General features: G+C 42.6%; 2 protein-coding genes across 11 annotated transcripts in view; one reads left to right on the top strand and one right to left on the bottom strand.

The window, feature by feature from the left end:
• Positions 1–285: 285 nt before the first annotated feature.
• NFIA (nuclear factor I A) overlaps positions 286–15,517 on the top strand; it is a 398,082-nt gene continuing 382,850 nt past the window's right edge. For 2 of the 10 annotated variants that reach the window (XM_049697058.1, XM_049697044.1), the window contains exons 1-2: positions 632–718; positions 11,360–11,891. In XM_049697058.1, coding sequence (XP_049553015.1) covers positions 647–718; positions 11,360–11,891 — 604 coding nt within the window. In that variant the 5' untranslated portion in view covers positions 632–646. Of the gene's footprint in view, positions 719–5,296; positions 5,927–11,359; positions 11,892–15,517 lie in introns of those variants that run through there. The other 8 variants (XM_049697059.1, XM_049697052.1, XM_049697061.1 and 5 more) reach the window with 8 other exon arrangements.
• On the bottom strand, positions 2,175–7,973 carry LOC125961043 (RNA-binding protein MEX3D-like). The gene is made up of 2 exons (XM_049697096.1): positions 6,525–7,973; positions 2,175–4,372 (listed from the first exon to the last, which is right to left on the bottom strand). The coding sequence occupies exons 1-2, from the start codon at positions 7,034–7,036 to the stop codon at positions 4,213–4,215; spliced, it is 672 nt and encodes a 223-aa protein (XP_049553053.1). The 5' UTR covers positions 7,037–7,973; the 3' UTR covers positions 2,175–4,212.

Below are 15,517 nucleotides of genomic sequence, written 5' to 3'. Positions count from 1 at the left end.
TCTCCCTAGTACCGGCTGTGAGGTCCGCAAGCCGGGGATCTACTACTGCGCCAAAAACACCATCCTCAGAGCGGGGCCTAGTAACACAGGGGCTTTTCTTCCGAACGGTGTCCCGACCGGAGCTTGCGCTGAATGCCGGGGCTCCTATTGGCCACACGCCGTGGGGGAGGAGGAGACTGGCGGGGAGAGCGACTGGAGGAAGGGAGAAGGGGGCAAGGCCTTTTCCCTGCCCCCTCCCGGCCCCCTCCGCAGGCAGCCGCCGGCGCCTCCTGCGTGGTTACTATGCAAATTGCAGCGATTGCGGAAATAAACAAGGGAGTAGGGACGGGAGAGAGGGACTGCGAATCGATGGCAACTTCTGCAAAGTCTCGTACAATCCAAAGCACACAAGGCAAAACCAGAGAGAATCTGAGAACCAGCCAGCCGGGGTTGGATCGCTTTCAAAAGAGGAGAGACAGTGAGAGAGGCAGAGAGCGCGCGTTGCAATTGCAAAAGCCTCCTGATTTGGAGTAAAAAAAAAAAAAAAAAAAAAAAAAAAATCTCCAAGAAGCCTGCAATTGGCCAACAGCTTAAAAAAAAATCTCTTCCGGGTTTTCAACGGTTCCAAGTTTATTTAGATATCTTTTCTCATGCAAAAAAAAAAAAAATGGGGACAACAAATGAAGCAATTCGTCCGAACATTTTAAAGTTTCTCACGTACTCTTTTTACATTGCAGTGGTACGTGGTACATCTTTAAACTTTCTATTTTGCGTTTATACGATATGTGTTTTATAAACAATAATGGTAGAATGATTTTGTTTAATGGCTAAGACTTTAAAATTTCTCTAGCTTGCATATGCATTGAAGTGACTGCTGGGTAAATGTCTATTGTAATGGTTTTGTTTTAAAGATGTAGCTTTGTGGATGGCTTTTTTTTTCTTTCTTTTTTGCTATGTGCATCAGGGACCGGGTTTCCTTTTTTTTTTCTTTCCTCCCCGAGATTTGAAAAAATTGCTGAGCTTGACAGATTTTTTTCCTCCTAGCGCTTGCTCGGTTCCAGAAGGGGGAAAAAAATCCTGTACGTGCTCTGTTCTGTAAAAAGACGTCTGGCCTCAGCAGTCAACCTAACCCGAAAAGAAATGTCTGGACCCAGAGAGTAATTGACTATTCGATCCTCTAATCAATGGGACAACATGGGAGATTGACAAAAGCTTTATCCAATCATATCCAAGCATGGGTGTACAATGGATCGCAACAGCCAGAGGGGGCCGGGCAGAGAAGATCTGAAGTTCTCTGCGGCTCTGAAGGGGATGGTGCGGTTCAAGCTGTCAAAGCTACAAGCTCTTCCGGATTTAGCAAACACAATAGGAAAGAGTTTTCGAGTTTAAGAAAAAAAAAAAAAAACCAAAACAGCGTGGGTTTTGTTTTGTCTTGTTTTGCGTGAATTGTATGCCTTCTTCTTTGCCTTTTGGGAAAAGTTTTAAAAAATTCTGCTAGAGAAATCTTTAACTTTGCATGAATTGTTATTTGTAAATTCAGGGAAGTTGTTAATGGTTGTGGAAGGTGAGGTTCAACTTTTAAAAATGTGTGGCTTGAAAACTGGGACTGTAATGAGCTTTGGGAAGTAATATATTGCACAATTAGCCTTGCAAAACGTCTTACTCTGATTATCTTAGAAGCTTTGGCTTTTCAGGTACTTTGAAGGAATAGGCAAGCCTCTCTTGAACTCTAAACAACAGTTTTAAGGGAGAGAGACTGTTTCACAGGTGGACTGACAGCTGTTTTATACATTTGAAAGGAAGATGGGGAGAAAGAGAGTGTTGTTCTTGACTTTTCTTGAATTCTGTTTAAATATATGGTCAGTAGCGAATAGGATCTTGAGACTGGCCAAGTTCACGTTTCTTCTTGTTACCACAACAACCCCTGTGGAGGGTGTGTGTGGAAGATTGCTGACTCGCTAACTCTTAGCTGGAGTCTGGCCTCTTGGACAAGTCTTTGACACCAATCCAGTGGAAACCAACTGCGGTAGCTTGTCTTGGAGACAGTAACTGGCAGCCTCTGACTAAAATATATCCATCTCTTCCTTCCCTCTGAGCTGTGTAGACACCTAATTCTGTTGGGAAGTGAATGGAAAATAATATAGGCTCTTTCCCATCTTTGGCTTAAATTCCCATTGAGCTATTTCCCAGGGCTTTAGGCATTCTAATCAAATCTGGCCTGGAAATCTGATGTAAGAATCCACTTGGATGCTCAGTTCAGGAACATGATTCAATTTAGGAATATATGCATATAAGAAAATCTGCACACAAGTGACTGTAGGTCAAAAAACTAGAGAAGAAAAATGTTGGAAGCTGCTAGTAATAAAGTTAGTCTTGGTAGGAACTAGAGTAAATGGCGTTGTCACTTACAAACCCCAATTTTACCTTCATTGCTTTGTACATTAAAATCTAAATCATATTAATAAGATCTTCCTATTAAGTAACCTCCAAAATGAGAGGTATTTGAGATGTACATATAAGTGAAACCTTATTGACATAATTTATATATCTAAGAGGATTTCACTAAAACTGGCAAGGTAACATTTCTGCAAATAAAACACAGCAAATGCAAGGCTGGGCTCTGTGCCAGGGAGAATATGGATAGCAGAGAGCATGACAGGAGCCTCCTTTGCGCAGAGACAATCCCATTTCAAGGCAGCCGCCTAGCACTTGCAAAATAAATGACTGGAGTGGTTATTTCCAATAAGGGGTTTATCCTTCCTAACAATGGGTCACTTATACGATTGCAGTAAACTAGTTTTTGTACTTCACCTGTGTTTCCTATACTGTTCTCTCTACTATCCTTTCTTTCTTCTCTTCGCCCTCCATCCCTGTTCTCTTTCAAGGGTCTTAGTATCTTTGTGAACTCTGGACAAGGATTTACTTTTGCAACTTGGGACGTAGGGGAGAGGGTTGGAAAGGTTTTCTACCCCCAGTCTGCCCTTTGAGGAACATCTGTTTCTTTGTGTGTTTAAATTTATGCCTGTTGGAGAGAAAGTTACCAGAAGCCTCTCTGTAACTGTAACTCTTCTACTGTATTTTTCGCAGTCCTGTTTCCAAAGGCTGTAGTTGGAACTGTGCTTTGTAGTGTTTCCCCCGCCGGCCCACCCCCCCACCTCCCGCGGGGGAGGGAGCGGGAGCTGGCGGAGGTAGGAGAGAAAGCAGGAGCGGATGTGCAGGGCTTTGGTGCTGAACTTGGATCCAGCCCTTGCCTAGAGGGCGCAAACAATCGTCCCATATCCAAAAGTCTTACGAAGGGCGCCAAAAGTTACTTAAGATAATATTGCTAACCGCAGAAAGCTGGAAATCGCGGGCACATCCACTGCTGCAACAAAAGAAGTTTTCAAAGTAGAAATAGCAGCATTAAATTTCTTTCCCCATTTTTTTTTAAACCAGGGCGACGTGCCAGCCCTTTCTAAAAAATTATTTTCCTTTTCTTTGAGATTCAATTAAAAGTCAGCATCTTTGCTGTTTTGGGAAGAGGCAGATGTGAAGTCTATCTTTTAACACACCAAAAGAAAGATTTTAATCTGCTCTGGAAGAAAGCTTCCCAAGAGTACACACTCGGAACAATAACTTCTCACTGTGCCTCAGTTACATGTTGGAACCGTCAGCCAGAAACTTCTATCGAGGAAACTTGGAGCGCGTTGAAGTTATAGATCCCAGCGAGGGTTTTCGTGGCCAGGGATGTTGTCTCCGTTATTCGGCTTGACATTTAGGACGTTTCTCCCCTACTGATAATCCAAGAGGAACCAAGGAAAAGCAGTTGTGTAGTTTGGGAAGACGGGGCTCTCTCATTAAAGGTTTAAGTCATTATTTCCCCTCACCCCTTAATAAATAATCAGAGTTTTCCAAGGAGATTTAGAAGCGGGGTTGGGGGCGCGTGTGAAAATGGTCTCTTGAGAATTCAGGAATTATTCTGGCAATAAAGTAACTGGAGAACAAGCATAAAATCACGTTAGAAAGATGCAGACTATTTCAGAGAACTTTGTTTTCTCCAGTAGCATATTTCTTGCTCCTTACTTTTAAAAAGGGGGTGGGGTGGGGGAGAGTCTGAATGAGAGTGGCCTTAACATGTCACCTCACCCTCACATGCTGAGTGGGCATTCCTACAGTAATTTCCTCTTTTCAGAGGCTCTCTAGCTGTGTAACCTCTACCAAGGTGCAGATTCCCCTGTCTGTGTGCCAGAGCCTTTAACGTGATACAGTCGTCTTTCCTTTTGGAATCTTGAGAAGGATTAGAAAATGCAGCAGGCTGCAAACTAAAGTGAGGGAGATGAGGAGGAAGAAATGGGATGGGGGTTTGGAGGAAGGAGGTATACTTTTTTTTTTCTTTCCCATCAGTGAAGACAGCCTAGAGAGAAAATATGAGGTTAAAAAAAACTGGAAAAGCAGGCTTATTGGCAACTTGCCAAACCCTAAAAACCACCCCCTCTTTTGCCAAAACAATACTTTAGCAAACCTAAAATAATTGCAGGAAGCTCTTTTCCATTTTAAGAACTATTACCTGGGGGAGGGAAAAAGAGGGGATTCTTAAAAGGCACCCTTCCAGAGGTGTCTCAGGAACAGGGACAGTAATGATAGCATGTGTCCAGTTCTGGGCACGTGTTTGTGGACCAGAATATCTCCCTTCCCTAAGGGGACATCCCTTTCACATTTTTTTTTTCTTCCTAAAAAGAGAAAGATGTCATAGCTAAACCACTGTTGTTTCTGAACGTGATAGAACTTTTTCCATGGCGTCTGTGTTCAAACCCACTAGTTTCACAGTCCTGGGAGGGAGAAAGCTAGTTAATCTCCGCCTCCCTTTCTCCAGACACCACCCCCCCCCAGCCCCCAAATCCGGTGAATCTTCCTTGTGAAAATTTCCCCCACCACCCCCGCTTCTGGAGGCCATAGGACTGAAGCTGCACAAAGTTTGCAGGATTTTGTGCATAATTACCTCTGCCGACGATCTATTCCCACAAAAAGCTTCGTTGGAGAGACTACAATGCTTTGAGCCGTACCGCATTTCAGAAGGGAACAAAAGTTACCTAGGAGGTCTGATTTTTAAAAAATATTTGCATACATGCAAATTTGCCCCCCCCCCCGCCTTCTCCGCGGTTCTCTACGTGCCCACGCAGCGAACCGAGGGGTGCAGGGCAACCTGGCAAAGTTGCCCAAGTCCTCCACCGAGGTCCGCGAAGGTCTGCGGCGGGGGTTGGGGGATGGGAACGAGGAAAAGTAGTTTTGTTTGCTTAAGCACATCCTGTGGCAGCCTATAGCTGCCCGGGAGTACAGACTGTAACTGCTCCTCACTGCGTTACCCAGTAATGCGCTGAGCGGGGACTGGGGGGGCGGAGGGGGGTGCCGAGCGAGCGAGCGAGCGAGCGAGCCAGGGAGCGAGCGAGGGAGCGAGAGAGGAGCGAGCGCGAGCGGCCGCGGAGGCTCGGGACCCGGCTGGCCGCGCGGCGCCGCAGCCGCCCCCTCCCCCCCCCGCCCCCCCACCCCCCCGCGGCGGCGCGAGCGGGCGGCGGCCGTGCGGTGCGGTGCAGAGCGGAGGCGGAGGCGGGCGCGCGGGCAGCTCGCGGGCACCCAGCCGGCGGGCGCGGGAGCTGGAAAGGGTGCGCTATGCCTTTAACGCCCGCGTACAGTAGACATGTATAGTGGAGTGTAGGGAAACTCTAGGCGGGGTTAAAGTTCAGCTCATGGAGCGGCAATAGCGCTGGCTGGCTGCAGTTGAGCCGAGTTGGAAATGTGAACGCAAGAAGCAGGCTTGATTTTTTTTTCTCCCCCCTTCTCTCTCTCTCCTCCTCTCTCCCTCTTTCTCCTTTCTCACCCGCACTCACGCACACCTCCAAACCGCACACCCAGACGCACACGCACACCCCACCGCCGGGCAGTGATGTATTCTCCGCTCTGTCTCACCCAGGTAAGCAGCTGTTTGGATGCGGAGGGGCTGTGGGGGTCGGAGTGGCGGGGGCCGACCTGGAGCCGGGCCGGGGGTGCCGGGGACCCCGGCGCCAGCAGGGCCCGGGACATGTGTCTCGGGGTGTGCCCGTGTCTGCGCGTGTTTCGGTGTGTGTGTGTGTGTGTGTGTGTGTGCGCGTATGCTCGTGGAGGGGGGGTGGTGGAGAAATACAGCTTTAAGAAAGTAACTTTGTTTCCATGCGGGTGCATTCCTCTTGCACGGCCATTTGTGTGGGCACATGGCTAATGGCGCCCTCTTATTAATGCGTTAATTAATATCGGGGCGATTGACTGCGGAACGGCGGTGTTTTCGGACGCCCCGCACGTGTTTCGGCGGGGTTGCAGCCCATGACACGCTGAAATCTGGACTCAGCGTTTCTGCAGGCGCGAGGCCGGTTTCTGTAGTTAACGCGGCGCCCGGGGAGGGGGCCGCCGACGGAGCCCCCAGCACGCCCCGCACTCTCGGGGCCGCTGCACCCCTGGCTGCGGGAGAACTCGGGTCCCCGCGCCCGCTGCCCGCCCGCTGAGCCCGCGCCGCAGCAGCCTCCCCAAACTCTTACTTTTGTTTATTGTTTGTCAGCCTTTGGGGTCCGGCCGCGGGAGGGACGCGGGCCAGGGCCCCCTCCGGGACAGCGCCCCTTGGGCATGGGCGGGCGGCGGCGAGCCGGTCCCGGGGCTCGGCGGAGCGGAGCTGCGTGGCCCCGCGTCCCCCCGCGCCGGCCGGGTGGAGCCTGCGTCCTCGCCGCCAGTCGCCCGCTCGCTTTCCCGAGCGAAAGTTTCGGTGTCGGGACGAGCCCACGCTGCGCGGGTCGGCGAGCGACGGAGGCCGCGGGCCGGGGCGCGCCGGGCGGAGTTGGGCTACCGGCCGCGAGCCTGAGCGGCGGCCGGGCCGGACGCGACTGCCCCCCCCCCCCCCGCCGCCGCCGCCGCCGCCGCCGCCGCCGCCGCCTCCCGCTGCTGCCGCGCGACTCGGGCCGCCCAGCGCACAGGACGGGGGCAACTTTTCCCTCCGACCTAACTCGGAGCGTGGGTCTCTGTCGCCCCAGCGCCTCTCCTTTCCATGCCCTCCCATTCCATCCCTCCCTTGTCTGCACCACCCCCAGGCAAAATATTGCTACTTCACGGCCCCAAGTTTGGTCCCTTTTGAATATATTATTTATTTTCTTTGAGTAAAAGGCATGAAGCTAAAGTGATCTTGCGCTAAAATTTTTTTGAAGAAAAGTGTGAGCCTTCATACTGTTTTGGTACATTGCGATCTGACCATTAATCACCTAGATGAAGTTTGTATGCTTCATATAAAATGTTTATTCACCACTCCCTTCAAAAACCTGCTACCACCTCTTGCTTTCATTTAGCAGGAGATAACGGTTTAACCGGAATACTTTCTGGAAGACTAAAAAGTATCCATAGTTTCTTCTCTCCTCTCTAGTTTCTGGATTCATTTCCCACATGACATGCCTTCTTATTGCAATATCTAACAGTCATCTACCGGCTATTTGATCTCAGAAGACTCTTAAATGCATCTTCTATGTTGAAATGGTCTGTTTGGGATTTAGGCCTAGCATTAATAATGGATAGCAGTTGCTTTTAGTTATTGTAAAAGTTTTTTATTTTTCCCTAACAAACTTCCAAAGTTCCTATTTTAGTAACTTGTGGAAGTATGGAATGAAACTTTTCCAACCAGTTTTGGCAAGGTTCACAATTGCATATGGATAAGATGCAAAGTGTAAGATAATTTGAATGAGTTATGACTACAGTGAAAATGCTGAGATTCAAAGGCTGAAGTTCTAGCTGGCAAAAGTTTGCAACACGTAGAACTGGTCGATAATACCAGTGTGCTGCCCTAGTGGGGAAGGACCTTAGCAGACACATTAGCGTCTTCGCCAGTGAGCTCTCAATAGATAAATTTGTATTTTGGGATGGTGCATACATGAGGATACCTGTGTACCCATGCAGGCCCAGGGCATAGTCAGGTATTTAACAAAGTTGGATTCTTTTGGTTCATGAGCTATTATCACATTAAGAAAGTTTTTTTTTTTTTTTTTAAACCTATTTGGCAGTGACATTTAGTAGGCCTTCTTCTGGAAACACCACTAAGAGAAACGCTTACTTAGTGTAACAGTTTGTAAAGAAAATGTACACTAAATAGTGAATGAGGGCCATATATTTTATGAGTTCTTCTTTTAGAAATTGATTCACAATTTATTTAACTTGCCGGAATATTTATAAAGCTTTAGAGCCAGTTTTAAAAAGAAAAACTTAGGTAGTTTATTGGTCATTAAAGAAAGTCCAGTAAAGCGCAGTGATAAAAATTACTCTAAATGAAAGAATAAAATCCATATACGTGTGCAATTTTTAAAAACTTTATCAGGAAAATTCCAGACATCGTATTTTAATCCATGTGGACACATCTTAACCAAATCATGTACCTGGTCATAGAATGGTAACAGTAGAAATTTATAGGTGAACCTTTGAAAGAAGTAGTTCCAAAAATATCAGCATTCCGTGGTTCCGAAACTTGGCTTACTTACAAACAGATGAACGTTGAAGATGCTGATTCAAAGTCCTACCACTTTAGAAACAGGTTTTCAGGTTTGTTTTTATTGGTGGCCCATAACTTTCTCACTGAGTACATAACGTAAAATATTCTTTGATTTCTCTTGAATATTTTGAAATATTATATAGCTTATGGCGATATGTGCAACAACATGCTTTATGAGGGCATACTGTTTTGTTTTTAAACTAATTTATGCTGTGCCTGGGCATTTCCTGCAAGTGAATGATGTTCTTTAGTTTTGATGTTCTGGAATATTTCTAATTGTGCATTGAGAAGTATAACTAGCCCTTTCCTTGTGTATGTGAGTAAGAGTCATACAAAATATTGTGCACTTTTATTGGCACATTCTTAAGACCTTTGGGGAGTAATAACTTGTAAATACTTTTGATGTAAAACTGGGAACTTAGATTATTCTTAATGATTAGTTGAGATAGTTGGCCTCATTTAAGGATTTTTATGATGAGATATATGGGCAGTTGGTTGGCAGGTAAACAAAATCCTTTTGAACACGAATGCACGCAGTTCGCAGTTCTCTGAGAAGCATATTGGGAGTATCTTCGAACACTTAAATGTCACATTAGAAGGTTTATTTTAAATGTTTATCATCATTAATAAAGCTCTTTAATATGACAAGGTTTTGACATAAATATGAATTGTTTGGAGCTAAGTTATTCTTTGCATTTTAAAATGGGGCTGAGACTTTAAAATGAAATCCTCATTTTGGTGAAAGCTCACTTTGTAGTTAAGGTAGACTCCGGGCGTTCTTTGCATAATTCCACAGAGCCTTGGTCCCTAGCATGTCTTGTGTATATAAGAAAATCAGTCAATGTGAAGGACTGTTTCAAACCCCAAATTTATGTATTTTAGAGCATTTCAAGGATGAGCTCAGAATTTAGTAATGTTTAAATGCTTTGCAGTTTGGCGTATACCTTATAGATAAACTGTGACTTGAAAAATGCTCCCCCCACCCCATTTCTCTCTTCTAAAGTACGGCAATAGGAAAGATTCTCAAGCATCAGAAATTTTAAAGTGCTAATGGTGTATGGGGAAGAATAATAGAATTCTTGTATTTTTCTCTGTTTTTTTCTCCACTTAAAGAATGCACATGTGTTGTGAAAGCTGACTTCTCTTTTGGATTCTTTTATTGAAAAAGAGCAGTTTTCAAACCTAAACTTGAAATACGGAGCCTGAAATTTGTTGAGAGAGGAAAAAAAAAATGTTGATTATTGAAATGATTTAGTGTGTATTATATTAATATAACCTTACTTTAAAAAAAAAGTCATATGTAGTGTTTAAGTGATTGATTATAACTTACAATATTTTAACAGGCTTGATTGTTAAAGTATTTCACCAATTTTAAGCACTCAGTTTATATTTGAACATTTAAAAATTAATAATTGCTTTAATAGTAATAATATTTTGGACATTACAGTTACTTGTGCCTCCAAAATATATTTAGATGGATATTACAAACCAAAAAAGAATGCATTTTATATTTGTCTGTCCTACACCCTTTTAAAAAAAGTCATCAAATATCTCTTTGGTTTTCTTATCCTCATTTATTTGAAAGTAAATAATTTATCTTTTGGGGGGAGGGTTGTGCTGTGGAGAGAAGTTAAGATTAGTAAGATTACTGTGGGTTGGTTAATCAAAAGTTAGATGTACTCAGAAAGCTTTGTGGAGATACTGTTTAATTTTTCTTTAATTTTATATTTCTACTTCCTAAGAAAATGTCAAGTAAAAGAATCAAACATTTTCCATAAAACAGTAAGAAAAATTTAAATGTTTTAAATTCAATTTTATTTTCAAATTACTTTGGATTTTAAGAGGCAACCATGAGGGTTTCCCGGGAGTCTCGTAAACATTGAATATACCAGGTTCCCTGTTTCTCTGTGAGAAAAAGCCTGAAATATTATTTTCAAAATTTGAATGAGTATTCTGTTTTTTCGGAATGATTATTACTGAAGGTATTTCACAATCAGATCAGTAAATTGAATGTGTTTAGTTGCAACCGTGTTGTCACAGTGACGCATTCTTTACTATCTGGCTTGTACGCTTTTCTTTGTTTTTTTTTTTCCTTTTTTCCCTGTTTTGTTTCATTTCTATAATATCAGCAATTATGTCTTGAACATAGATCTTTTATTTTAGTCTGGTGAATATCAAATCCATCTCTTCTTTTGTATATGGACCTGCCAAATTTTTCTAAGTTTTTGACTAAAAAAAATTGTGTGTAACTAATACTTAGAAAGGAATTAGATGTTACCAAAATGACTAAGAAACAGATCAGAGTCTACATCAGAGTCTACTTTTAGAGGGGAAAGTCTTTGTTTCCATTGATCGTAGAGATGATTTTTGCTCCTAGACTTCCATAAACATTGACTGGCATCTAAATGTTTAGGATTTGCCAATCTGGCCGCCGAGCCCTGGCTGTACTACAAGTAGTGCGGTCAAGGCTGGAGCAAAATTAGATACGCCTTCCTTGAAATAGGGTTAAGATTATATGTTGTTATAAACATTTCGATAAACTTCACTTACTGTCTAAGGAACCTGGGACCTAGGCCCGACAATAGAACCTGGTACACTTCCGTGAACATAACAAAACATTTTTTACTTTTTAACAGTTTTCTTCTTTAAGATTGTGAGACATGATACCGATGAATTTTTTTCCCCCCTCTTGGACTTCCCAAAGGGATCCCACGTATGATTTTGGTAACATAATGCTTGAATCAAATTTCAAGTGAAATAAGGATATATTTTTTTAAAGGTGAACACCTGAAGAAGCGTTGTTGCCTTTTGTTTTCATTATAGTTATATTTTTGTCTTCATTCGTTTCCTCAGGATGAATTTCATCCTTTCATCGAAGCACTTCTGCCCCACGTCCGAGCCTTCGCCTACACATGGTTCAACCTGCAGGCCCGAAAACGAAAATACTTCAAAAAACATGAAAAGCGTATGTCAAAAGAAGAAGAGAGAGCCGTGAAGGATGAGTTGCTAAGTGAAAAACCAGAGGTCAAGCAGAAGTGGGCATCTCGACTTCTGGCCAAGTTGCGGAAAGATATCCGACCTGAGTACCGAGAGGATTTTGTTCTTACAGTCACAGGGAAAAAGCCTCCGTGTTGTGTTCTTTCCAACCCAGACCAGAAAGGCAAGATGCGAAGAATTGACTGCCTCCGCCAGGCAGATAAAGTCTGGAGGTTGGACCTTGTTATGGTGATTTTATTTAAAGGTATTCCGCTTGAAAGTACTGATGGCGAGCGCCTTGTAAAGTCCCCGCAGTGCTCTAATCCAGGGCTCTGTGTCCAGCCCCATCACATAGGGGTTTCTGTTAAGGAACTCGATTTATATTTGGCATACTTTGTGCATGCAGCAGGTAAGTGCAATGGTGAAAAGTCGGTCCACTTTCTCGCGTGTGCTTTTTTTCCTGATGACCTCTGTATGTGCTGGGCCATTCCCGAGCTCCCTACGGCAGGCCATGTCCACATGGACGGTGTGGTATCCAAGGTAGACCAACATCAGAGTAGCCAGATCCTCCATTGTTTGAGGTTCCACCTTCATTCAGGTGGAAAAGCATAGCTTGGAGAGCATTCTCGCTAAGTTTAGTTCTTTTGTCAAGTAGTGTTATCAGAGGTGTTAGTAGTCAGTTATGGGATATGTTTAAATCACGTTTTTTGATGAGGGGTGAGAGAAGTCTTATAAAAACCCTTGTAAGAAAGAGTCTGTTTTAACTGGCAAGTGATCTAGTTAAAAAGCGTTTAGTTTGGTAGTGAGGCAATATTTTTAGTTGCTTTTCTTCTGGGAGTGTTTTTATCTACTGGGGTCTCTTGAACCCCCCTGCTAATTAAGAAGAGGTTGGAGGTAAGATTGCTATGAAATCGCTGATCATTTATGAAGGAAAAGGAAATCACGCTAGTACAAACTTAGTAGCTTTGTATTAGGAATACTTAGTGTTGTTTACAATAGCTAAAGGAAAAAACAAACCAATTCTTTAAGTAATTGATGGAAAGATTAATCTTAAAAGTAACCAAACCTGTATAGTTCATGAGCACATTGAGAAATAGATATTGATAATTGATTTGGTGAGTTGCTTGATTTGTAATAAAATTCTTTATTGTTCCAAGGCGGTTTTCAAGGCATGCTTTACCTGTGCATATTACAGCATGCAGAATAGCATTCAGGATAAAACTATTGAGGACTGGATAAAATAATGCATTTTTACTTTGTTCCTCTCATCTTGTTTTAGACAAAAGGCTCATTGTGTTACGTGAAAGCTCAGGTCTTGTGAAACTTGTTGACTTTTTATATGTACATATCGGTCTTGCTAGATTACCTTCATGGCAGTTACTTGAGCCAGATGGAAGAAAGAAGGTTGTGGAATCCTACCAGTAGGTTGTTTTGGGGTTCATGTATTTTTTTTTCATAAAGGACAGAGAAGATGTTACCTGTAAAAGCGATACTCCATTGTTTTGCAAAACATTTTCAATTCTAAAAATATGAGCTCTTAGAAGTCATCTGATATCCTATTCTATTATTTTTCTCAATATATGTTTTAGAAAGAGAACTTTTGTTATCCATCCATCCTTACATAAGAAACTGGAGAAATTTACTTTGCAAGCATGTCACATCATCATTTGCATTCTGTTGGCAGGGGATAAATGAGTATTTTAGAGGATGTGATCTGCAAGTGTTTCAACTATTTGGGTTTTTGAAAATGTATACTTAATTATAAGAAGTGCCTGTTGCTTTAGCCAGTTCTGGGTAGCGAAAACGAAAAGGCAGCACCTTTCAGATGACCTCTGAACAGGAACAAGTGGCCCTTTCTTAACTCCCTGTTAACCCTATTGTTGTTACTTTATTTTGTCTATTGAAAAAGCAGAGTTAAAATTTTTTCAAAATTTATTTGCATATATAAGTGGAGAATCTACTAGGACAAGGTGCAAAAAAAGTTGTGGGTATTATATGCTTTGGGGGAGCACTCTCTAAAAATCTTGTGTTTCATCTCTTTGATATTTGGAGAAGTAAATAACATAATAAATGCTCTAATGGACCAATATAAGAAATTGCAGGTGTCAGTGGGTGATGCCCATCATGGTAGGTGCTTCCTTACAAGGTAACATCAAAGCGAAATACCTGTTATGCGTTTATTGGTGTGAGCAGCATCTCTTCTAATTTTTAGATGTGAACGTTTCCCTTAGATTCACAGAGACACGGCCTTCCTCGCTCTCGCCGTTTCACGTTGGATTCTCTCTCGCTATTGACAGTTTGTGCCTGTGCTGTGGCTCCAGATCCCTTGAGCCATCATAGTTGCTGTGGTTTCAATGACCTGAAGGGTGATGTTGGTAAAATGGCAGGTAGACTGTTGCTTAGGAGAGTTAGCATCCTTATTGCTTATGAAAGATTTATTGCCAGCACTGTGGATCAGACTACCTTTCGGTTCGGTTTTCCTGCGCCTCCCAGAATCCCTCGGTCGCCTGAACGGTGGCCAAGTACAGGCCATTGGCTCTCCCTGCGCAGCCGTGGCGCCTCTGTGCGCACCAGGATGGGTCTGAGGGATGCTCAAGGCCTTTTGTCTGAAAATATCTCAAATGTGATTTAAGAGATTTAGAGACCTGTTATTTGTGGAAGGGAAGCTGCCAATACAAATAGGAGGTAGATCGGTCAACTCACATACAACTGATTTGACAAGCATCTGTTATAATGCTGAAGATTTGTAAACACTAAACAATGTTTTTACCTCCTTAAAAGTTTTGAGAACTTGCCAGTATTGGCAGGAGGCAGAGACTCTGAAATGTGCTTCAAGAAACATGCCAAAACCATTGTGGCCTTTTCACCTATAGTCTTTTTTTTTTCCTCTCTTTCTTTTACATGTATTTTTTTTCTTCCAAAATGCCATTTTTTCCCCCTTGATGGCCACAGGAAGATCCTTTTTTTTCTTTCTAAAAATGCATATAATAATTATTGCTTCATGCCTCAGCCTCTTCTTGGGAAGGAAGTTGAAATCTTAGAACGCACATGTAAATACTGGAAGTTACTGCAGAATCAATTGTTTTTTAAAAGCGGAGGTGATTTTTCTAAGACGTTTTGAGACGCTAAAATACAATACATAAACTGCATTCCTTTTTCTTCTCCTCTAAATCCAGGGGCATTAGAACTGTGTGAATTTTGTGGCTGATAACCAGTAACAAGTGTAATGAAATCGGAGTGATTCCATAAGCCTGAGAATTTCATCTCATTAAAAGTATAAAAGAGTAAAACCATTTTATGCCTTTAATTTGGTCTCTCTTTGAGTCGTTCTTCCCATGTATCGTATGACAACTTTGAGATATTATGGTATTGTGGTAAATGGTGTTCTTTGTGGGCATGTAACAGTAAAGCTAATTTATGACCAGTCTTTACCAGATGATCTGTATCAGAATCTACAATATACCCGGCACGTGGCAAGGTCACAATTTAAGTTGTTAAGGTCATAACCTTAGCCACCAGGCATTTGACCTTTTAGATAAAGTTAACCTTTGTTCATTAGTAGGCACTCAACCGAGAACTTTCTGGAGAGTTTTTTTTTTTTTTTAAACTGCTTCTGTATAACTTCTGGTAATGTAATCAGATTCTAGAAAGATTTTCTGTTGAGTTAGTTAAATTTTGTAAGAGGTTAGACTTTTTAAGGACTCATCTCTTGGATAGAGGTAGGTTGCTGTATCTAGGCCATAAAATGACTTTTTATAGTTATTACCTGCTGCGGGTAGAATGAAAGCTGAGGTAGCTGTGTGGAGATGTTTAAAAACTAAAATTAAACAAATAGAATTATGTTTAATTCAATGAAGGCCTTTGCTAATTCTTGAGTGGCATTAGGCCCCAAAGCTAAATCACAATGAACATCTTCACTTTTTGCAGATGAGGAATTTTTTAAGATTGGAAGTATTTTTAGTTACCTTAAAATTCACTCTGAAAGACTAATACATGACCAGAATTTGTCAGGTAGTTGCTGTAATTGCTAATTAG

This window comes from Orcinus orca, chromosome 1, assembly GCF_937001465.1.
Source record: "Orcinus orca chromosome 1, mOrcOrc1.1, whole genome shotgun sequence".
Taxonomy (NCBI): Eukaryota; Metazoa; Chordata; class Mammalia; order Artiodactyla; family Delphinidae; genus Orcinus; species Orcinus orca.
Note: the sequence above shows the minus strand (reverse complement) of the source record. Positions and strands in the feature narration are given on the sequence as shown.

Bases quoted from the DNA above. Each gene is read 5' to 3' on its own strand.
- LOC125961043 (XM_049697096.1), bottom strand. From the start codon at position 7,036: ATGGGAGGGCATGGAAAGGAGAGGCGCTGGGGCGACAGAGACCCACGC. The intron at 4,373-6,524 runs GTAAGAGTTTGG...TTTTCTCTCTAG, and splicing joins CTGACAAACAATAAACAAAA to GCTGTCTTCACTGATGGGAA.